Here is a 25,338-nt window from a genome sequence, read left to right as displayed (position 1 = left end):
TGCTTGTGAGAGATGTTATAGTCAACGGATCTGAACCTTTTAGATCCGTGTGTGCTTTACAAATCTCTATGTCATCTCCTAGATGCAGCTACTACGTTCTATTTGGAGCTATTCCAAATAACTGTTCTACTATACGAATCCAGTTTACTACTCAGAATAATCTGGATTAGTGTCAAAGTTTGCATCGGCGTAACCCTTTACGACGAACTCTTTTACCACCTCCATAATTGAGAAAATTCCTTAGTCCACTAGTTACTAAGGATAACTTTGACCGCTGTCCTGTGATCCATTCTTGGATCACTCTTGTACCCCTTGACTGACTCATGGCAAGGCACACTTCAGGTGCGGTACACAGCATAGCATATTGTAGAGAGCCTATGACAAAAGCATAGGGGACGACCTTCGTCCTTCCTCTTTCTTCTGCCGTGGTCGAGCTTTAAGTCTTAACTTCATACCTTACAACTCAGGCAAGAACTCCTTCTTTGACTGATCCATCTTGAACACCTTCAAGATCATGTCAAGGTATGTGCTCATTTGAAAGTACCATTAAGCATTTTGATCTATCCTTATAGATCTTAATGCTCAATGTTCAAGTAGCTTAATCCAGGCTTTCCATTGAAAAACACTTTCCAAATAACTCTATATGCTTTCCAGAAATTCTACGTCATTTCTGATCAACAATATGTCAACAACATATATTTATCAGAAATTCTATAGTGCTCCCACTCACTTCTTTGGAAATACAAGTTTCTGATAAACTTTGTATACACCCAAAACTTTGATCATCTCATCAAAGCATACATTCCAACTCCGAGATGCTTACTCCAGTCCTTAGAAGTATTGCTGGAGCTTTGCATACTTGTTAGCACCTTTCAGGATTGACAAAACCTTCCGGTTGTATCACATACAACCTTTCCTCAAAAATCGTCAAGGAAACAATGGTTTTTGGCATCCTATCTGCAAGATTTCATAAATAATGCAGTAATTGCTAATATAATTCCAACAGACTCTTAGCATCGCTACGAGTGAGAAAGTCTCATCGTAGTCAACTCCTTGAACTTGTCGGAAAACATCTTAACGACAAGTCGAGCTTTCTTAATGGTGATACTTGCCATCATTGTCCGTCTTCCTTTTAAAAATCCATCTGTACTCAACAGCCTTACGACCATCGAGTAGTTCTTCAAAGTCTACACTTTGTTTTCATATATGGATCCTCTCTCAGATTATATGGCCTCGAGCCATTTTGGAATCCAGGCCCACCATCGCTTCTACATAGCTCGTAGGTTCATTGTTGTCTAGCAACATGACTTCCAAGACAGGATTACGTACCACTCTGAAGTAGTACGCATCCTTGTCATCCTACGAGGTTTGGTAGTGACTTGATCTGAAGTTTCATGATCACTATCATAAGCTTCTACTTCAATTGGTGTAGGTGCCACAGGAACAACTTCCTGTGCCCTGCCACACACTAGTTGAAGAGACGGTTCAATAACCTCATCAAGTCTCCACCATCCTCCCACTCAATTCTTTCGAAAGAAACTTTTCCTCGAGAAAGGACCCAATTCTAGAAACAATCCCTTATTGCTTTCGAATCTGAGACAGGAGGTATACCCAACTGTCTTGGGTGTCCTATGAATATGCATTTATCCGCTTTGGGTTCGAGCTTATTAGCCTGAAACTTTTCCACATAAGCGTCGCAGCCCCAAACTTTTAAGAAATGACAGCTTAGGTTTCTCTAAACCATAGTTCATACGGTGTCATCTCATCGGAATTACGTGGTGCCCTATTTAAAGTGAATGTGGTTGTCTCTAATGCCTAACCCATAAACTATCGTGGTAATTCGATAAGAGACATCATGGTATGCATCATATCCAATAGGGTGCAGTTATGACGTTCGGACACACCATCACACTATGGTGTTCCAGGCTGTATTAGTTGTGAAACAATTTCCACAATGTCTTAATTCCGTGCCAAAATCGTAATTCAGATATTCATCTCTATGATCATATCATAGATATTTTATCCTCTTGTCACGATGATCTTTCAACTTCACCCTGAAATTACTTGAACCTTTCAATAATTCAGACTCGTGATTCATCAAGTAAATGTACTCAACATCTACTCAAATCATCTGTGAGGTAAGAACATAACGATATCCACTACACGCCTCAGCACTCATTGGACTGCACACATCAAAATGTATTACTTCCAACAAGTTGCTTTCTAGTTCCATTTTACTGAAAACGAGGCTTTCAGTCATCTTGCCCATGTGGTATGATTTGCATGTCTCAAGTGATTCAAAATCAAGTGAGTCCAAACGGTCCATTTGCATGGAGTTTCTTCATGCATATATACCAATAGGCATGGTTCGCATGTCTCAAGTGATTCAAAATCAAGTGAGTCCAAAGATCCATCAACATGGAGCTTCTTCATGCGTTTTATACCGATACGACTTATGTGGCAGTGCCACAAGTAGGTGGTACTATCATTACTATCTTATATCTTTTGGCATGAACATGTGTATCACTACGATCGAGATTCAATAAACCGTTCATTTTAGGTGCAAGACCATTGAAGGTATTATTCAAATAAACAGAGTAACCATTATTCTCCTTAAATGAATAACCGTATTGCGATAGACATAATCCAATCATGTCTATGCTCAACGCAAACACCAATCTCGATGGTAGAGGGGGCGTGCGATGCTTGATCTCATCAAGCTTGGAAAAACTTCCAACACATATCGCTAGCTCACCTTTAGCTAGTCTCCGTTTACTCCGCAGCCTTTTATTTCGAGTTTACTAACATTTAGCAACCGAACCAGTATCTAATACCATGGTGCTACTAGGAGTATTAGTAAAGTACACATTAACACAATGTATATCCAATATACTTCTATCGACCTTGCCAGCCTTCTCATCTACCAAGTATCTAGGGTAATTTTGCTCCAGTGGCTGTTCCCCTTATTACAGAAGCACTTAGTTTTGGGTTTGGGTTCAACCTTGGGTTTCTTCACTAGAGCAGCAGCTGATTTGCCATTTCATGAAGTATCCCTTGCCCTTGCCCTTCTTGAAACTAGTGGTTTCACCAACCATCAACAATTGATGCTCCTTCTTGATTTCTACTTTTGTGGTGTCAAACATCGCGAATATCTCAAGGATCATCATATATGTCCCTGATATATTATAGTTCATCACGAAGCTCTAGCAGCTTGGTGGCAATGACTTCGGAGAAACATCACTATCTCATCTGGAAGATCAACTCCCACTCGATTCAAATGATTGTTGTACTCAGACAATCTGAGCACAAGCTCAACAATTGAGCTTTTCTCCCTTAGTTTGCAGGCTAAGAAAATCGTCGGAGGTCTTATACCTCTTGACGTGGGCACGAGCCTGAAATCCCAATTTCAGCCCTCGAAACATCTCATATGTTTCGCGACGTTTCAAAACGTCTTCAGTGCCTCAACTCTAAACCGTTTAACTAAACTATCACGTAGTTATCAAAATGTGTATGTCAGATGTTCGCAACATCCACAGACGACGTTCAAGGTTCAGCACACTGAGCGGTGCATTAAGGACATAAACCTTCTATGAAGCAATGAGGACAATCCTCAGTTTACGGACCTAGTCCGCATAATTGCTACTATCAACTTTCAACTAAATTTTCTCTAGGAACATATCTAAACAGTAGAACTGAAGCGTGAGCTATGACATAATTTGCGAAGACCTTTTGACTATGTTCAGGATAATTAAGTTCATCTTATGAACTCCCACTCAGATAGACATCCCTCTAGTCATCTAAGTGATTACATGATCCGAGTCAACTAGGCTGTGTTCGATCATCACGTGAGACGGACTAGTCAACATCGGTGAACATCTTCATGTTGATCGTATCTACCATACGACTCATGCTCGACCTTTCGGTCTCTTGTGTTCCGAGGCCATGTCTGTACATGCTAGGCTCATCAAGTCAACCTAAGTGTTTTGCATGTGTTCCGAGGCCATGTCTGTACATGCTAGGCTCGTCAACACCCGTTGTATTCGAACGTAAGAATCTATCACACCCGATCATCATGTGGTGCTTCGAAACGACGAACTTTCGCAACGGTGCACAGTTAGGGGGAACACTTTCTTGAAATTTTAATGAGGGATCATCTTATTTACTACCGTCGTTCTAAGCAAATAAGATGTATAAATATGATAAACATCACATGCAATCAAATAGTGACATGATATGGCCAATATCATATTGCTCCTTTTGATCTCCATCTTCGGGGCTTCATGATCATCATCGTCACCGGCATGACACCATGATCTCCATCATCATGATCTCCATCATCGTGTCTTCATGAAGTTGTCTCGCCAACTATTACTTCTACTACTACAGCTAACGGTTAGCAATAAAGTAAAGTAATTACATGACGTTTATGTTGACACGCAGGTCATAAATAAATTAAGACAACTCCTATGGCTCCTGCCGGTTGTCATACTCATCGACATGCAAGTCGTGATTCCTATTACAAGAACATGATCATCTCATACATCACATATATCATTCATCACATCCTTTGGCCATATCACATCACATAGCATACCCTGCAAAAACAAGTTAGACGTCCTCTAATTGTTGTTTGCATGTTTTACGTGGCTGCTATGGGTTTCTAGCAAGAACGTTTCTTACCTACGCAAATCCACAACGTGATATGCCAATTGCTATTTACCCTTCATAAGGACCCTTTTCATCGAATCCGTTCTGACTAAAGTGGGAGAGACAGACACCTGCTAGCCACCTTATGCAACTAGTGCATGTCAGTCGGTGGAACCAGTCTCACGTAAGAGTACGTGTAAGGTCGGTCTGGGCCGCTTCATCCCACAATACCGTCGAAACAAGATTGGACTAGTAACGGTAAGCACATTGAATAAAATCAACGCCCACAACTACTTTGTGTTCTACTCGTGCATAGAATCTACACAATAGACCTAGCTCATGATGCCACTGTTGGGGAACGTAGCAGAAATTCAAAATTTTCCTACGTGTCACCAAGATCTATCTATGGAGAGACCAGCAATGAGGGGAAGGAGAGTGCATCTACATACCCTTGTAGATCGCTAAGCGGAAGCATTCAAGAGAACGGGGTTGAAGGAGTCGTACTCATCGTGATCCAAATCACCGAAGATCCTAGTGCCGAACGGACGGCACCTCCGTCTTCAACACACGTACAGCCCGGTGACGTCTCCCATGCCTTGATCCAGCAAGGAGAGAGGGAGAGGTTGAGGAAGACTCCATCCAGCAGCAGCACAATGGCATGGTGGTGGTGGAGGAGCGTGGTGATCCAGCAGGGCTTCGCCTAGCACCGCGAGATATGAGGAGAAAGAGAGGGGTAGGGCTGCGCCAAGAAGGAGAGGAACTCGTGTGTTGTGGGCAGCCCAAACCTCAAGTATATATAGGGGAAGGGGAGGGGCTGCGCCCCCACCTAGGGTTCCCTCCCTAGGGGTGGCGGCAGCCCCCTAGATCCCATCTAGGGGCGGCCAAGGGGAGGGGAGAGGGGAAGGCGCACAAGGGTGGGACTTAGGGCCCATCTGCCCTAGGGTTTGCCCCCCTTCCCACTCCCTTGCGCCTTGGGCCTTGGTGGGGGGCGCACCAGCCCACCTGGGGCTGGTCCCCTCCCACACTTGCCCATGCATCCCTCCGGGGCTTGTGGCCCCACTTGGTGGACCCCCGGGACCCTCCCGGTGGTCCCGGTACGTTACCGATAAAACCTGAAACTTTTCCGGTGACCAAAACAAGACTTCCTATATATAAATCTTTACCTCTGGACCATTCCGGAACTCCTCGTGATGTCCGGGATCTCATCCAGGACTCCGAAAAACATTCGGTAACCACATACAAACTTCCTTTATAACCCTAGCGTCATCGAACCTTAAGTGTGTAGACCCTACGGGTTCGGGAACCATGCAGACATGACCAAGACGTTCTCCGGTCAATAACCAACAGCGGGATCTGGATACCCATGTTGGCTCCCACATGCTCCACGATGATCTCATTGGATGAACCACGATGTCAAGGACTTAATCAATCCCGTATACAATTCCCTTTGTCTATCGGTACGATACTTGCCCGAGATTCGATCGTCGGTATCCCGATACCTTGTTCAATCTCGTTACCGGCAAGTCTTTTTACTCGTTCCGTAACACATCATCCCGTGATCAACTCCTTGATCACATTGTGCACATTATGATGATGTCCTACCGAGTGGGCCCAGAGATACCTCTCCGTTTACACGGAGTGACAAATCCCAGTCTCGATTCGCGCCAACCCAACAGACACTTTCGGAGATACCTGTAGTGTACCTTTATAGCCACCCAGTTACGTTGTGACGTTTGGCACACCCAAAGCACTCCTACGGTATCCGGGAGTTGCACAATCTCATGGTATAAGGAAATTATACTTGACATTAGAAAAGCTTTAGCATACGAACTACATGATCTTTGTGCTAGGCTTAGGATTGGGTCTTGTCCATCACATCATTCTCCTAATGATGTGATCCCGTTATCAATGACATCCAATGTCCATGGTCAGGAAACCGTAACCATCTATTGATCAACGAGCTAGTCAACTAGAGGCTTACTAGGGACATGGTGTTGTCTATGTATCCACACATGTATCTGAGTTTCCTATCAATACAATTCTAGCATGGACAATAAACGATTATCATGAACAAGGAAATATAATAATAACCAATTTATTATTGCCTCTAGGGCATATTTCCAACAGTTATATGACAATGATATATTATGATGATAAGTTGTTAATGATATTATGATGATGATGAGAAGTTATTATGTCATTGGGTGAAAGAACCGCCGATTAGTTTCAAATGGATGGATCCAAAGTGACCATTGGTTACTTTGGATCCATGCACTTGAAACTAATCCAAGGTTCTTTCACCTAGTGATTTAATAACTCATTACGATGTAAAAACAATCTCTAAATTGCTAATGTATGAAAAATTGTATACATGTATATGAATACGACCTAAAATTCAAAAGAAATGGAATAGGGAATAATAGTAGTAGCGGTTGTTTTCGAAAGCGCTACTAATAATTAGCAGTAGCGATTGACTTGGAAAGCGCTACTACTAAGTAGATATAGCAGTAGCGAGTGCCAGTAGGCGCTACTACTAAGCATTAGCTGTAGCGCCTTATCAGTAGCGCGCTTACCCATGCTACTGATAGGCCAAAAACCAGTGCTACTGCTAGGCTTTTCCCTAGTAGTGTAACGTAGCGGTGGGAGAACTACTGCGATTGTGTCCCGGTTCTTTGGACGAGCACCTCAGTAGAGAAAGCCGAAAACTGACTGTCATGATAAGGCGAGAGACTGGTCGCTGTTCGAGAGGTCTCAAGTCCTTAAAGACTTTTTCCGCTTCGGGCGAGGAGTCGGACTTGTCCGGCTTAGGCATGTATAGCGCCCCAAATTCGGCCCTCCGAATACCAGGGGCTTCGCCAAAATATAAAATTATAGACTTCTATGGCTAAGTGAGAGTGATAAAGCATTATAGTCCGATTGCCTGGTTCATTGCACTGAACACCTCCCTTGAAGGACCCAAAATTGGGGTAAAGAGTGCTCCATTTTATCTCGAACACCCCAGTACTAGTTACATGGGGGCAGAACCCAACGACTGGTCAACTCTCAGATTTATAAACGGCCACATAGAAGGTAATATTTTAAATTAAGAAAGCGTTGCATGGCGCATATGAACTCGTTTCATATTACAGGATCACATGAGCATGTTCATTCAAAAATTACATACTTGGCACACTCATCCGCCACTAGGCGGGAACCCTTCAGGACACTCTCATAATAATTCTCGGGGCAGCAATGCTCCTTGCCCTCCGGCGGCCCCTCCTTCACCAGCTTCACGGCGTCCAGCTTCGCCCGGTGCACCTTCGCCTGGGTAAAAGCCCTGCGTGCACCCTCGATGCAGAAGGACCGCTTTATGACTTCAAGCCGTGGGCAGGCTTCCACAAGCCGCCTCACCAGACCGAAGTAGCTGCCGTACAGGGGCTCGCCAAGCCACATCCGGACTATAAGGCCCCTCATGGCCTGTTCGGCCGCCTTGTGAAGCTCGACCAACTGCTTCAGCTGGTCGCTCAAGGGCACCGGGTGTTCGGTCCCAGTATACTGAGACCAGAATAACTTCTCCGTCGAGCTCCCCTCCTCAGCTCAGTAAAACTCCGCGGCATCTAGTACACTGCGGGGAAGATCTGCAAACGCTCCTGGAGAGCTCCGAACTCGGGTAAGAAAAAGGAAAGTCTCCTTCGCGTTCTTGCTTTGCATAACGAATGCCTTACTCGCTGCTATCTTCTTCACCGTGTTAATCTCCTGGAGGGCCTTGTGGGCTTCGGCCTTGGCGCTCCGGACGCTTTCAAGCGCCTGCGCGAGCTCGGACTCTCGCATCTTAGAGTCAAGCTCCAAGACTCGTGCTTTTTGGCGAGAGCCTCGAGCTCTTGCTGCACCTCGCCTACCCGGGCTTCTTGCTTCTATCGTTCAATGCGCTCCTTGGCCGCTTTGTCTTCGGCATCGGACAATGCCTTCCTCAGGGTCGCCACTTTGGTCATGGCCCCTGGCAAACCCATGATGATCCTATTACTTTACACCCGAACTTCTTTTTAAATATATAGACAAAGGTATTACTTACCTTTGTTCTCCTCGAGCTGCCTCTTGGTAAGGCCGAGCTCAGTCTCGGACCTCTCCAGGTCCTGCTTCAGTGCAGAGACCTCCGTAGTACGTGCGGCAGCGGCCAGCAGTGAAGCCTGCACATACACATAGATACATTCTGATTAGACTCCTGAGTCATCATTTGATCCTCTATTCGGCTTTTCTTTTTGAATGCCGAACAGAGCATCAGGGGCTACTATCTATGCGGTAATATTTTCTTATATATGTATATTTTGATTACTTACCTCAAAGTCTGTTAGGAGGCTGGCGCAAGCTTCGGTCAGCCCGTTTTTGGCAGACTGAACCTTCTCGACCACCGCACTCATGATAGTGTGGTGCTCTTCGTCGATGGAAGCACTGCGAAGCGCTTCCAGCAAGTTGTCCGGTGCCTCTGGATGGACAGAGGACACCGGCACGGATGGTTGGCCCCCTTAACGGGGGACTGCCTGCCGGAGTCCGGAACCATCGAAGGTTCCGGCGCAGTGTTCGGCTGGGGGCCGAACTCGGAGCCCGTAGGAGCCTCGCTCCCTTAGTACCCAGGGTCTGGGAAGTCGCCTCAAGGCGCCCCCAGGACCACCTCCCCTTGGCTTGGTGCCTTTTGAGACAACACCTCGGCGTTGTCCGTAGGGCGAGGGGTGGAAGCGGTCGGGAGAGAACCACTGTTCATATCCGACGAGTCCAAAGAGCCGCTCGACGAGGATACGTCGAGATGAGCTCGGGACGGACTGCATAATCATGTTCGGCATGAGGAGAGGTAGTGCAATAAAACATACCATGAAGTACTATGGTGTCCGGACACTTATGACTTCCCCAGGGGCTTGACCATGGGTAGCCACTCGTCGCCGCTGTCGGCGGCCGTCATGGCGCAGTCCGGAGGAGGGTCCTTCCCTTCTTGGACCCTTCGGCCTCCCCGGATGGGTCGGCCTTCCTTTGCTTGTCTCCCCCGGCTGGGGGGAGAACTTTTCTCCTCCTCCTCCTCGTTTTCGTGGGAGGAGTGCGCGTCGGAGTCAACGGACAATGAGTGCGATACAACCTTGCGCCGGAGACCCTTTCGGGTCCCCGCGGCCTTCTTCTTGGCCTTCTTTGCCGACACCTTGTAACGTGACAGAGTCAACATCTTCCTTAGAAGAGCGTCTGCAGGATCTTCGGGCAGAGGGGCTGGGCAATCAAGCTGCTCCGCCGTCTTTATCCAGTCCTGTTAATGACATGGAAGCTTAGATCCTACACATAACTAAACCGGGGCAAATAAATACCCTGAGGGATATAAAAGCCTACCGGATTGGCGCGGCGCTTTGCGCTGAGTCCGCGGTCCTCGGTGAGGGAGGGAGGAATCTCGGCGCTCTTGAACAGCACCCTCCAGATGTCCTCGTGCGTCGTGTCATAGAGCTCTCGCAGCGTCTGGTTCTTGGCCGAGTCGAACTCCCACAAATCAAATGCCCGTCTTTGACACGGAAGGATCCGACGGAAGAGCATAACCTAGACCACGTTGACAAGCTTGATTTTCTTGTTCGTCATGTTCTGGATGCAGGTCTAGAGTCCGGCCAGCTCTACGAAGAACCCCAGGACATGCCCTTCTCTTTCCAGGAGGTGAGCCGCGTGGGGACTCCGGGTCGAAATTTGGTGGCCGCCACCCAGTTGGAGTCGCGCGGCTCGGTGATGTAGAACCACCCCGATTGCCACCCCTTTATGGTCTCCACGTAGGAGCCTTCGAGCCAGGTGATGTTAGGCATCTTGCCCACCATGGCGCCTCCGCACTCTGCCTGCTGGCCGACCACCACCTTTGGTTTGACATTAGAAGTCTTCAGCCACTGGCCGAAATGGGGCTTGATGCGGAGGAAGGCCTCGCACACAACGATAAACGCCGAGATGTTGAGGATGAAATTGGGGGTCAGATCGTGAAAATCCAGCCCGTACTAGAACATGAGCCCGCGGACGAACGGGTGGAGGGGAAATCCTAGTCCGTAGACAAAGTGGTAAAAAAAACTACCCTCTCATGGGGTTCGGGTGTAGGGATGATCTGCCCTGCATCTGGCAGCCGGTGCGTAATGTCCGCGGCCAGATATCCGACTTCCCGTAACTTTTTGATGTTCTCCTCCGTGACGGAGGAGACCATCCACTTGCCTCCTGCTCCAGACATGCTTGGAGTGGTTTGAGAAGAAGAACGCGAGCTTGGGCGCTAGAGCTCGAGTGTGCGGGAATGGGTAAGCAAGGAGGAAGAATGCGTGGGTGAAAAGAGTAAATCCTTGTCCCTTTATAAGGGCGGAAGAGGCGATGTGTCTCCCCACTTGCCTGGTAAAACCGCTTATTCCCCAGGCGTCATAATTGATGGCGCGGTTGGGTTACCCACGTCCGTATTGATGAGAATCCTGTTATAAGGGGAACACGATCTCTGCTTTGACAAGACGTGTCAAGAAAACCGCCTCGCGATATGTGCGGTGCTGGTTGAGAAAAACGGTTCGAATAATGACCGGGCCATGGCGTGATGTCATGATGTCAAAACGTGTCAGCGGATTAGATTGGTGAAAATATTATTCTCTCTATGGTGGTATGTGGAACTTGTTTTGCAGGACCGGACACTATCCGTGTGTTCAAACTCTTCCATGGAGTATTCGGAGGAGGAACCCGCCTTGCAATGCCGAAGACAATACTGCGCCTCGGACTCATCATCATTGAAGCCTAGTTCAGGGGCTACTGAGGGAGTCCTAGATTAGGGGGTCTCCGGACTCATCCTTTGGCCGGACTGTTGGACTATGAAGATACAAGATTGAAGACTTCGTCCCGTGTCCGGATGGGACTCTACTTGGCATGGAAGGCAAGCTAGGCAATACGGATATGTATATCTCCTCCCTTGTAACCGACCTTGTGTAACCCTAGCCCCCTCTGGTGTCTATATAAACTAGAGGGTTTAGTCCGTAGGACAACAGACAATCATACCATAGGCTAGCTTCTAGGGTTTAGCCTCTACGATCTCGTGGTAGATCAACTCTTGTAATACTCATATTATCAAGAACAATCAAGCAGGGCGTAGGGTATTACCTCCATCAAGAGGGCCCAAACATGGGTAAACATCGTGTCCCCTGCCTCCTGTTACCATCTGCCTTAGACGCACAGTTCGGTACCCCCTACCCGAGATCCGCCAATTTTGACACCGACAGTATGCTTCTCCATCTTTCTCCCATTTATATCTGAATTTTCTCTAGCCAGTGGGTTGCATGTGTGCTTGCAATGTGTTAGGGGATCCGTCCTTATTAACCAAAGGCAACGGCTGATGCAGTGACTTATAAAAAAGAACCATTTTTCCACTTATCGATTGCATGAGGGTAATTATTGACAACTTTGAGGGCAATCTGATGATGGAAGGGGCGAAACACTAATCCCTTTATTAGTGGGTATATAGATCATATAACTGGTGAAGCCAATATGAAATAAGGTTCTCGCCGCCTAGCCCTCATTCTGGTGGTGCTTCTAGCATCATCGGAGAGTGTATGCTTCTCCCTCTTTGTCCCATTTCTCTCTGAATTTTCTCTAGCTAGTGGGTTGCATGTGTGCTTACGATGTGTTGGGGGATCCGTCCTTATTAACCAAAGGCGATGGCCGATGCATTGACTTGTAAAAAAAGAATTGTTTTTCCACTTATCGGTTGCATGAGGGTAATTATTGACAACTCTGGGGCAATCTGATGACGTAAGGGCAGAAACACTAATCCTTTTATTAGTAGGTATATAGATCAGATAACTGGTGAAGCCAATATGAAATAAGGTTCTCCCCACCTAGCCCCACTCTGGTGGGGCTTCTAGCCCCCATTCTGGTGGTGCTTCTAGAATCATCGGAGAACATATGCTTCTCCCTCTTTGTCCCATTTCTCTCTGAATTTTCTCTAGCCAGTTGGTTGCATGTGTGCTTGCGATGTGTTGGGGATTCGTCCTTATTAACCAAAGGCGATGGCTGATGCATCGACTTATAAAAATAATAATTGTTTTTCCACTTATCGGTTGCATGAGGGTAATTATTGACAACTCTGGGGGCAATCTGATGACGGAAGGGCAGAAACATTAATCCCTTTATTAGTAGGTATATAGATCAGATAACTGGTGAAGCCAATATGAAATAAGGTTCCTCCCACCTAGCTCCACTCTGGTGGTGCTTCTAGCCCCAATTCGGGTGGTGCTTCTAGCGTAATCGGAGAGCATGTGGAGATTTGTCATCTTTGTTTGTGTGTCTACAGGTTGGACCCTCCGATCTACGCATCTCTTCATCGACGGTGGTTGCTGCTCTAGTCCGCTTGTCCAATGAGGTCTTAGCACGACGACTTTTTTACTGTCTACTACAACAAGGTTTGCCCCGCTCTGATGAGGGAGGCACGATAATGGCAGCGCGCCTTCAGCTCGCTCCAGTGAATGTTTTAGCAAGTACTCCCCATGTAAACTAATATAAGATCTTTTAGGTCATTAAACTAAGTTGTAGTATAGTGATTTAAAGATCTTATTTTAGTTCACAGATGGAGTAAGTCGGAGCTTAGCCCCTCTTATATGACAAGAGGATTCTCCTAATTTTCTTGTAGCTGTCTTATCAAACGATATAAGTGTTTTGCCTGATGAATAGAAAACGCGATGAAGCCTTTCCATTTAAAAAAAACTGGTGAAGCGATATCAAATTCGGGTGCATTCTACAATGAGTAGATCACCCCCGATACACGTTCTTATTACAGAGAGCTGATTAACCATCCTATTCCTATGTTAGAAAGATGTACATATCAGTCACTCTGTTGGTGTTGGATAGGGGCAGAAGGAGGAGGGAGGCAGACATCACACCGGCATAGTCCATTATAGTTGCAACTAGCACTCCAATTGCATTGAGGGCACGCGTGCCCTTCCCCATTCACATGCTCGCGGCAAATGTGCAGGCAACCTACCTGATCACACGGTAGCGGCGTCTTGTGAAGTGACGCTGCACAATTGTCCGCCTTCACTGCAGCCTCTGCAGAAGAACAGAAAAAACCACAATACCGTGAATAATGTAAAGCGTATGATTGTTTGTCGAGTCGATGAAGCGATGAGATGCATCATCGTAAGAGGAATACCTGATGCCAGCACGAGGAAGGCGACTGCCAGGAGCAGCGTGTGTGCAGTCTTCATCTTTAGGAGAAAGACTTGGTTTGTCTGGCTCGATCTGAGTTGCGAGGAACAGACGAGATGGCAAAAGCCTTTTTATAGTGATACTGAAATGATAAACCAGGAACCGTTTCAATGCTGAATTAATAGGGATTAACGAAATTAATTTCTGGACACTAATGCATTCTAAAGAACGTTAATTAATTCTCCCTATACGCCTCGTATCATTAGTACTACGTCCGTTTTCAAATATAGTGAAGCAATATGAGTGAACATATACTCTAAAAGACCTCTATATACATCCGAATCCGAATGTAGTTCTATAGTGTAATCTCTAAAAGAAGACTTATACTTCCTCCGTCTCAAAATAAGTGTGTCAACCTTAAGAGGGTGTTTGGATACGTTTTAGTCTCATGACTAAAAGTTGTGGGACTAAAACTTGCTAGCCTCAGCCATGGTTGGATCCAAATACTAAAGAGACTAAAATCAAGTTAATGAGCATTTATTATCCTCCAAACCCTCCAATTTAGAACTCGACTGTGTTAAAGGAGGAAATTAAATAAGCAGAGAGAGAGAGACTAATCCATATTTTAGTAGGGGTACCCTTGACTAAAAAAATTTAGTCTTAAGACTAGTTTTAGCCCCTCTTTAGTCAGGGATGCTTGGAACTTTAGCCTTTTAAAGAGACTATTTTTAGTCAGACTAAAATAAGTCCCTTGGATCCAAGCACCCTCTAAAGCATCTCCAGCCGTTGGCCCCCTAGGCGGCGATTTTACGCGCCTCCTGGGGGTGAGCCGGCGCTAAAATCGGCGCGGGGGCAAGCGGGTTCCCAGCCACTCGCCCCAAGGTCGCCCCAGACGCGTTTTTTTATTAAAAAAACTAAATTCGGCGAAGTTCGGCAAAGTTTGGCTAAAATTCGGCAAACTTGATATTCATATTCAACATGTTCAGTGTTTTACATAAATTATTTAAAAAAACTAATCTACGGGGCGAAGAACTCGATCAGCGCGGCGAAGTCGCCGATGTCGCCGCCGTCCTCGTCGGCGGCGGCGGCCTTCTCCTTCTTGACGGCGCGGCCGCCCCTGCTGGACCCCTGCCCGGCGTCTTCATGGCGGACAGGCGGTGGCGGCGCGTCGTCGTCCTCGCTGTCGTCGAGGACGACGATGCCTTCCTCGTCCTGGCCACGGCGACGAGCTTCGAACCGCGCGAAGGCGGCGCGCTGGCGCTCCCTCTCCGTCTGCACCCAGTCGTCGCGCGCCCATTTGAGGGCTGCTTCGTCGTCGAGCGCCTCCTCCTTGACGGGCTCCGTCTTCACGACGGGGAGCCCCAGCTCCGGCTTGACGGCGGCGAGCCCCGGCTCCGTCTTCGGCTTGACGAAATGCGGAGGAGCCGAGGAGGTGGCACACCGGCCGCCCTCGTTGATGACGATGTCGGCGCTGCGGGTGCGCCGGCCGAGCGGCGTCTCCGCGGCGGGCTCTGCCTTGACGCCAAAGAGTGCCGGCGAGCCGGAAGAGTGGCAGGAGGAGCGGGAGGAGGAGGAGGTGGCGAACCTCCTGGGCACCCACGGCCCGGCGCTCCGGCGAGGGGCCGGCACGGCCACCGCGGCGGGTTGTTGCCGCCCTCGAGGTGTGCGATCACCTCGTGCAAGGTGCGGGCGGGGACCCCCCACTAGACGCGGCGGCCGTCGCCGTTCTTCGTGCCGCCGACCACCGTCGCCCAGTTTGTGGACGCCAGCCTCTGCGCCTGCCGCCGATGGAAATAGTCCGTCCAGGCCGCGTGGTTGTCAGCAGCATACTGGGGGGGGCGCTGCTCCTCCGATAGAGACGCCCGCACGCGGTCGACCTCGGCGGCGAAGAGGCCGGGGCGTGCGTCGACGTCGGGCACAGGGGGGATGGGGACGCCATCGTTGCTAAGCTTCCACCCCGTCGGTCCGGCGCACATGTCCGGCGGCGCCGAGATGTTCGCCTCGAAGAGGCCACGACTCGCACTCCTGGAGCGTGCGGCAGCCGAAGCCGCTAGCCGCCGCGGCGTCGTCGGGGAAGCGTTCGGCCATGGAGAGAGAAGGGGAAGGGGAAGGAAGGGGAGAGCGGCAGAGCTCGGCGGCGGAAGGGAGGGACGGCGGCTGGTTTGGGCTCGGGGGTGGAAGGGAGGGACGGCGGCTGCTGTGGCCAGCAGCGAGGGAAGCCTCTGTTTATATAGCCCCAGACCGTGTGAACGCGTGACAGAAGTGGAGGCGTCGCCGCGCCTGCTCGCCCGTGACGCGTCGCCAGTAAGGAATCAATGGCAAGGCTGACCGGCGGCAGCCTTGCCATTGATTCCCCGCGGGAAACCGAGGCGTTCTGGGGAGGATGAGGCGCGTGCCGCTGACTCGGCGGGCCCGCCGAGTTTTCACGCCAAAACCCCTCGTCCCGGCGCCCCCGAGCGCCCTCTAGCGCGCCGGGTTCAGCCTCGGGCCGCCGGCGCCGATTTCGGCCCAATCCGGCGAAAAACGAATTCCTGGGGCAGGACTGAGCCGAATTTTTGGCGCCGGTGCGGCAAAAACGTCTAGGGAGGGCCTGTTGGGGCCGCGGCTGGAGATGCTCTTAGTATAACTTATACTAAAGTTAGTACAAAGTTGAGACATTTATTTTTTATTTTGGGACAGAGGGAGTAAAAATTTGGTCTCCTCCTTATTTTAACAAGACTTGCAAGATTATTTAGGAACGGAGGGAGTAAAAAATTTGGTCTACTCCTTATTTTGTCCGAGACTTGCGAGATTTTCTCTCCGGTCCAATGAAACTATGATGAGATAACCGGTGCATGATAAGGGAAATACCAGCCCAGAAAATGTGCAGAAAATGAACTCTGCTTCGGTACAATCTCCCTAGAAAAGTTTATAGATTTCAGTGCAGATTAAAGGCCAAGATCAGAGATTACACCTTCAAATAAAAAAGGAGTATTTAAATTAAACCCGAGCTCACATGCTCCCAGATAATTTGAAAAGTCGGAACAAAAATAGTAAAAAGAAAAAGAAAATTGTTTTTTGTGGTAAACATTGATGAATGTTTTAACTGCCTGGAAAATTTTGTGATGAAATGACATTCTTGGAGGTCCGGGCAAAAAAATTGATGCTCCGAAAAGACTATTGTTGTAAGCATTTTAGAGCATCGATTTGGTTTTTTTGGTCCAAACCTTCAAGAATGTAATTTCAGCACAAAAAATTGCTGGTAGTCAAATCATTCATCAATGTTTATCGCAAAAATATTAGAAATTTTATACTATTTTTTGGATTTTACTGTTCATCAAGGAGCACGTGAGCTCAGGATCAAAATAACACTTTGCTTTTTGCACCCAAATCAATCTATTCAATACATTTTATGTACGGGCTAATATGGCGATAGCATTTTTAAGTAACTTTAAGATTCGTGTATACTTTTATGGGATGGTGTACCGAAGCAAAACTCCACTGTAGTTCTTTTACAACCCCGCAAAAAAGGAGAATATTACAGAATATACCTTTGCTTCAGCACCACGCGACACACTTCATCATTCAGAGCCGTTTGCTTGGAAACACGAGATATAGCTATATTTCTTATTGGTTACCTTGGCTTACATGTTGTCCACATACTCACCTCAATCCCTCGTTGTGAAACAAAAAGATGTCCCAGTACAGCCAGAACCCGAAAAGGAACTCAGTGGCCACAAAGTAATACAACCACAATGCCTCAGCCTGACTCACTTCGTTCCACATTGGTGTCGACGAGTTTACACACTCTTCCAGAAGAGTCCACAAAGCCTAGGATTATTCTTGTATATCGACGGGTTATCAAGCGTCTGCCGCTGTTTCCCTATATGTATCCTCTCCCTGATAGATTGTTGCTCGAGGGTTCAGATAACTTATGCTCTTCAAATCCGCAAAGCTTAGAGGAAGTTTCTCCCGTAGTTGGTTCTCAGAAAGGTCCGAGGATTCCTACTTGATACTGTTTTTCCCCAATCAGTGTCGGCGACTTGGCAAGGCATTATGCATGGCCTTAATATTCTTAAAAAGGAATTCTTTGTAGGGTGGTTGATGGATCAAGTATAATTGGACAAATAATTAGATTCCAGGGAACTCTGGCCTACAAATGATGGGTAGAAGGAATAGAACAAGTCTCAACTCTCAAGTGGGTGTCTGATTTATTCATGAGTGGGTTGAGGAGTTGGGATGAGAATTTGGCTACACATCTTTTTCAACCCCATGATGCAGAGACTATTTTAAATTTGTGTTTTCTTCCTTCGGGAGTTGGAGACTTTCTTGTGTGGCACTATGAGAAGAATCATTTTGTTCGTAGTTGAAAGTGTGTACAATCTTGCTTCAAGCCTCCAGGATTCTATAGGGCAATATAGTGATGTCCTGAATGGGGAAAGGAGAATGTGGGGTATTATTTGAAAAGCCAAGGTTCCTCAGAAGATCAGAATTTTTATCCTACTGTGTCATGTCAAATAACCTTGGGGTTCAGGTTAATAGAGTTCCGCATCATCAAGTTACTTCAGGTATGTGCTTTATTTGAAAATACCTTTCATGCTCGTATAAACTGTCCTAAGGCTCGGCCTTTGCGTATGGCTTTGAGGTATGTGCAGAATATTCCGGGGCAAGAATACTCCAAGTTTTCAGGGCCAAATTGGTTGCTTATCTTGCTAGATCAGTTTAGCGTGCCGCTTGGTGAGCAAATTATATTCCTATCCAGGACAGTTTGGCATCTAAGGAATGATTTGATTTTGGGAAGAGGGAGGAATCTGTTTCAGGCTCAGCTATCTTTATCGATAATTATTGGGCGTTCTTTTCCTCTTGCTAGTCCAATGTTGAGGTTGTTCCTGATAATAAGGGTAAGGGGTGTGGATGCTGAATTGAGGCTTGTCCCCACTGCGTTGATAACTCAGGTGGTGTGGCAACCTCCCCCTGATGCATGTATTAAAATGAAGTTTTGTGGATAGTATTAGCGCCGTGAGTGTGGGGTTGGTTGCTAGGAATTCCTCTGGTGAATTCATCATTTCATCTTGGGAGTTTATTGGGTGTTGGACTAGTCTGGATGAAGCAGAATTTCGAGTGTGCCTCGCAGGCCTCTATATCGGTATATCTCTTAACAATCATATTATTTTGCAAACTGATTGTACTTTTGTGGTGTCTTTTCTTGCAAATGAGAACCTGGACAGGTCATACCTCATTGATTTGATGAAGTAAGCGTTGAGTATCTCCAAGGTTCTACCTGGCTTACACATTTCTAAGATTAACCGTCAAGCCAATGTGGTGGTGCATCCGCTAGTGAAGTTAAGTTTTGATAATATATTGGGTGGGATCCTTGTTATAGTTTTCCGCTCTATGTGGCGTATACTATAAGAGATGATTTGTAATAACATTTTTAATTAATTAATATATGGTGTTTTTTTAAAAGAAGTCCAAGGATTCCAGCAGTACCAGGTTGCCAGTGTCTTTGGGAATATAACCAAATAGCTTATTCCCAGATAAATTGAGGTATCTCAATCCAAGAAGGTCGTTAGCCCTTTTGAGATTTCTTGTGAAAGAGAGTTACCAGATACGTCAAGACCTGTCTTGGCTGCTATACTCAGATGGTAAATATGATCCACATTCTCCCGAACTATATGAGTATGCACTTGATAAATATATTGGTGAACGTATATGCAATGCTTTCCTGTTCTTGTGACATGCCAGTAAAATACGTAAAATCGTCTGGAACAGGTTAGATGAGCTTGTTCTTTGACAAGTCCAGCACCTAGAGTTGGTGAAATTGTAACATGTGGTGGGGTGCAGGGGCATTGCTAGGCCCCGGGTTGCCAGGGCCATGGCCTAGGGAGTGGAGAGCATTTTCTTCATTGACTGTAGCTACAATGACGCTACAACAGCTACCGTATGTACAAGGTTGGCCCATGGCGTAGGTGGATCTTGTTTACGGCACTGGTCGGGTATGGTACCAACAGATATGTTTCATGATAAGCAAAGAAACATGTGTTCGGGCATGCTCATGCTTAACCAAGAAGGTATTGTACGAGACAAATTATTGCCTCCAAGATCTAGAATCCTAAGATTTTTGCATTTCTTAAGACCCAGAGGAAAGGTTTATGTGAATTGGTTATTGGTCAGGAGTAAATATTTAAGAAGGAAGCATTGAGTATCTCCAAGCTTCTACCTGGCTTACACATTTCTAAGATTAACCATCAAGCCAATGTGGTGGCGCATCCGCTAGCGAAGTTAAGTTTTGATAATATATTGGATATGATCCTTGTTATAGTTTTCCGCCCTACAATGTCATTTGTTGTGAAGTCAATATATTGTAGGGTTGAATGTTGAAGTGTATATGTGGACTACCCAACCCTTTCTTTAGTTCATACTTTTGCTTGTGTTGCCTAGTGCATGAAGCTTAACATGGTATCAGAGCCTAAGGTCTTAATTTCAAGTCCCGGCTTTCGCAATTTATTCAAAAATTGTTGATGCCCATCTTTGTGTCCACGTATAGGCCTCTTGAGCTATACCTTTGAGTCTATTCACATATTGACTTCTCGTGTCACACGTGAGAGGGGGTGTTGAAGTGTATGTGTGATTACCTAGCCCTTTCCATCAGTTCGGACTTTTGATTGTGTTGGCTAGTGCATGAAGCTTAACATGGTTTCAGGGCCTAAGGTCTTGAGTTCAAGTCCTGGCTTTCGTAATTTATTCAAAAATTGCTTTTGTTGTGAAGTCCCATATCTTCCAGAGGATCGTGGGGAGCACTTCAAGCCAGGCGCAAGTGTCCATCTCGATGGGTGAGCTAGAGATCTTGAAACCTTGGTGGTGTGGTTAGGCTGAGCTGGAGCCAAATCCGAGAGGCAATCAGACAGGCGATGAAGACACTGTGAGGTTGGTTGCATGGGTGTTACTTGTCGTGCCAAGATATCCAAGGCAGTAGGGGAGTGAAGTTGTGGATTAGGTATTTGAAAGCAAACTTCATTACAAGACAATATGTTTTGTGTAGCTAGATCTTTGATGGATAGACCACCAAATTCCTTAGGTCTGCAAACGTTTCTCCATGCGACGAGGCACTTGGACCCTGCACAAGATTCCTCCTTGGTCCAAAAAGGCTCTTCTGATAGTGTTAATAGCATTATAAAAATTGGTAGTTCGAAAATATAAATAAAATATGTTGCTAGAGAGTCCAAAACCGAAGAGATCGGAACAAGTTAACCAGTGCGAGAGAGTAGTTTGTCACACCAACTAGGAATATGCTCATGCAATTGGATATGATGGGATGCAAAGCAAAAGCTGGTAACTTTGGGGGTGGGTGAACACGGTAGTCCTAGGTAGGTTTGGGGGAAGCTGGAGATAGCATAGCCTAGGTGTCGAGCAATTGAAGCTGCAGTGTCATTGTCGATATGCAAGGGGACGAACATTGTCTTGGAGAAATTTATGTTTAGTCCAGTGGCCATAGCAAAATCATCATGCATCATGAATAGTCGAGCAGTTGCATTACAAGAGGCATAGGCCATAATCAGAGTGTCATCCGTCATACTAGAGAACGAAGAGTGGAAGGTCAGGGTAGACTAGGTGTCCTAAGTGATTATAAGGCAAATTGGCAAAGCTAAGAACCATTTATTGTAGTACAACAGTGACAATGATGAAGAGATAGGGAGAGGGGGTCTTCCTATCGCAGGCCTTTCTTGAAGGGAACCGAGTTGTCGGGAATGTCGTCAAGAGGACTGAAGTTTTTCGGTGGTGAGAATATCTTTGATTCATGAACAAAAATGGGAGGGGCGGGAGGGAGCCCGATGTCACAGATAAGGAGAAGAGTGTGTTAGGAAATAGAGTCAAAAGCTTTCCTAAAATCAAGTTTGATTACCACTAGTAGAAAACAGGGCTTTGGTCACAGCTCAATATACACATTAGTCCCGGTTGCATTACGAACCGGGACTAATGTGAGCATTAGTCCCGGTTCGAGCAGTTAAAGGCATTAGTCCCGGTTCAAATGAGACCTTTAGTCCCGGTTTGAGGCACGAACCGGGACTAAAGGGTGCGATGCCCTTTAGTCCCGGTTCGTATCTCAAACCGGGACTAAAGATTAGACCTTTAGTCCCGGTTCGAGACATGAACCGGGACTAAAGGGTGTGATGCCCTTTAGTCCCAGTTCGTGTCTCAAACTCTACCCCCCCCCCCCATGTATCGCCATTTCACTTTTGAAAAAAACAAAAGAAAATGATAAAAACTTCAAAAAATAAAATCCTTCGAGATGTAGTTATATTACTACATCTACTTGTTAGGAAAATTAAAAAAACTTAAATTTGGACATGTTTTGCAAAAAAGTGTCATGAAAAAGTAAAACGGCTATAACTTTTGCATAAGAATATTAGTGTTACTAAATAATTATTTTATATTTTTTGAATTTTGGTCAAATCTGGTCAAACTACTTATTCAAGAAATATTAGTGTTACTAAATAATTATTGTTTTTTAGAATAATAGTTTCAAACTCAAACAGTGAAACATGTGACTTCAAATTCAAGCTAAACTCTTGAGGGTTAATAGGATTGACATCTTACTATTGTCAGGAAAACAACAAGTGCAGACTTGGAAATGAGGGAGAATAGAACCCGGAAGTTAAGCGTGCTCAGGCTGGAGTAGTGAGAGGACGGGTGACCGGCTGGGAAGTTACCATGGTCTTGGTCTTTCATTATGTGGCATAGATGAAGTTTTCAGTGATGCATGTGCCAGAGATGAAGCCCATTTGGTTAACATGGATGAGTAAGGGTATACATTGTTTGAGTATTTCATCAACAATTTTGTGATGCCTTTGATAGGGCGATTTTGTAAGGCTATAGGCTATAGGTCGGAAAGCATCAACTATCTGAGCCTCTTCTTCTTTTGGCAACAGACCATGATAGATCAGTTGAAACGTTCAATGGAAGAAGCAGAGTTTGGCAATTCTTGAAGAAGGGGATGATTAAGCATTTTATATTTGGGCAAAATTTTGTAGAAAACCGGGCCAAAACCAATAGGGTCCGGGCTGGCATTTGGGTTCATGTGAAAGAACGCATCTTTGATCTCCTCAGACGGCGCATAGTAGGAGGCAGGTACGAGTGGTGCTTCGCTGCCGCAGAGGATATAAAGCCTCTGGACGAACCAGCCGGCCTGCCGTCCGTCCATTACAGTAGTCGTATGGTGGATCTCGTGGTTAACAAATGGCACATTCTCAGTAAATGGCGTACTCTCAGTTCAGATTGGGAGTAAATTGCACGAAACCATCACTTTGAAGGCTAGGTTTGAGAAAAACACTACAATATATTTTTTTGCAGAAAACACCATGTCTTCAGTAATGTTTTTGCAACAAACACTGATCGGCGGATCGGTCTCAGTTAAGTGAGTTTATAACAGATGAGGCCCGCCAGTCAGGCTGACATGGCACCAATTTCTCACACCGTTACATGAAATCGTTTGCTAGATGTGGGGCCTGCTTGTCAGCCTAACAAGCCTCTCTTTGGCATTCCATCAAACACTTTGCATGCAGTGCACATCCGGCGGACAAAGGCTGCCATCGCGAGCCTTAGCCAGGCGACAAAGGTCAAGGATGGCGAGGACGGTCGCGCCGGGATGGGGCGGCCGTGCTCAAGGATGGCATCCGCGGGGGAGCACTGGCGTCGGCGAGGCCTCTGCCTCTGCCGACGGCGGACGAACGACGGCCTCTGCCTCGGTGCGGCAACGGCGATGGCGGGCTCTGTCTCAGCCGAGGGCAAGCCGGGCGGCGGATTTGAAGATTTGAGGAGCTCCCCGGTGAGCTGGAGCTTACCTGGTGCACCTAGCCACACCTCCCTCACCGGTGGAGGCCTCGTGTGGCTCGCGAGGGCACGGGGATCCTGATTCCCGACGCTGCCTGGAGCTCGCATGCGTGGCCTGGGAGATGCCGACGCGGTCGGGCGCCCCGACTCCTGCCCGCGAAGCTCGGGACGGCCGAGAGTAGCTGCAGGTCGCACATATAACGGCGGTCGGAATCTCGTCGTTGGTGGGCGGCGGCGCCCATGGAGGCCTGGTTCGACATTGTCTCCGAGACCTACGTCCACACAAACTTCGCGAGGCACCATCTGGCATGTGGGGCTCGCCGGCGCCGAGGCAGGTGCACCTCCCGAGCAATAGTTGCAACTCAGCTTCGTCTTAGTACGGGGACACCGGCGGCGGCCTCTGCCTCGGCCGGGGCGGGACGAGCGGCTCGGTGGTGAAGATAAGGCAAGCAAAACAAAAAAGCCATTCATTTTTATTTTCTTTCAATGACAAGTGGACCCCATAGTGCTCCACACATGTTCACGGTGTTACCCAGCGTCGTCGTTACCTGCCGGGTGATTAGCGATGTCACGTCAACCTAACTGGCGGGCCCCATCTGTCATAAACGCGGTCAACCGAGCCAAAGCCGTCGATTAGTGTTACTAGTAGAATGCCCGTGCGTTGCCACGGGCTTTTGAAATATTTTGTTGAAGTTATATATGAAGATAATGTATGTTAAATTTTGCATCTATAGAAAAGATAGCCGGTAACAATCGGGTAGTAATTGAAATACACTTAGCTTGCAATGTAAGTTCATAGAAAAATAATTTGATAATCTATACATAAAGAGCAATGATCCAATAATAATCTGTTATGAATTAAAATCTATTACTTCCATCCCAAAAGCTTGTCTTAGATTTGTTTAAATATGCCCGTATCTAGACAAATTCAAAACAAGCTTTTTAGGACGGAGAGAGTACTTGATGCGCTTAATATATTCTCGCACAATATCAAGAATATTATCTTTAGCTTCATTCGCATGATATTTGAGCAATAAAAACGTCTCCCTCAACTCAAAACCAGCCCGCACAAGTACTATATGTAGTTAAAACAGAGAATACTCACCTTGCAAACCTGACGGACCAATTATTTATGGTTTCACGAAAGCATAAAATTATAAACAAGATAGCCCAACACATCCATGCAATTTTCTAAATTGACATTATCTTGAATTTATGTTGAATGTAGTGATAACAAAAAGGAATGATTTTATCTTAAATGTTACGATAATGAAATATATAAATTTACTCATTTATCCTCGCTGGAATACCAACCAGAAATATACGTTGTCATCTAGACATGTCGGAATTTCCTCACAAATCTTTGTAGTTTCACTAAGTGCCTCAGAGTTTTAATCTCTGGCACAATGATGTATGCATAGGTCCAGGATATATGCACAACACGCATGTTGTCAATGATGTACAAGTTGTGTCGGCCGATGAATGCATATGAAACATAAACCTACACAACCTTATCCTCACTGCACAGCGGCCATAAAACACGGCAATCCTCTCACTATCTACACTCACAACCATCATTTCCTTGGCGCCTCCTCTTCATTCTTTGACGCCAGTTGACCCCACCTATCCCCTCCACGGTGTCGGCCGACTCCTCATCTCCCCATCACGGCCAGCCCCTCTTCTCCCTCCAAGGTCAGCCCCTCCACGGCGTCAGCGCTTCTCCCCTCCACGCCA

General features: G+C 46.6%; 1 protein-coding gene across 1 annotated transcript; it reads right to left on the bottom strand.

Moving 5' to 3' along the window:
• Positions 1 to 13,418: 13,418 nt before the first annotated feature.
• Positions 13,419 to 13,876, bottom strand: LOC119272585. The gene is made up of 2 exons (XM_037554050.1): positions 13,799 to 13,876; positions 13,419 to 13,695 (listed from the first exon to the last, which is right to left on the bottom strand). Exons 1-2 carry the CDS (start codon positions 13,851 to 13,853, stop codon positions 13,472 to 13,474), a joined length of 279 nt encoding a protein of 92 aa, XP_037409947.1. The 5' UTR covers positions 13,854 to 13,876; the 3' UTR covers positions 13,419 to 13,471.
• Positions 13,877 to 25,338: the final 11,462 nt, after the last annotated feature.

The sequence above is a fragment of the Triticum dicoccoides genome, chromosome 3A, assembly GCF_002162155.2.
Source record: "Triticum dicoccoides isolate Atlit2015 ecotype Zavitan chromosome 3A, WEW_v2.0, whole genome shotgun sequence".
Taxonomy (NCBI): Eukaryota; Viridiplantae; Streptophyta; class Magnoliopsida; order Poales; family Poaceae; genus Triticum; species Triticum dicoccoides.
The sequence above is the reverse complement of the archived record's forward strand: the minus strand, read 5'-3'. Positions and strand labels throughout refer to the sequence as shown.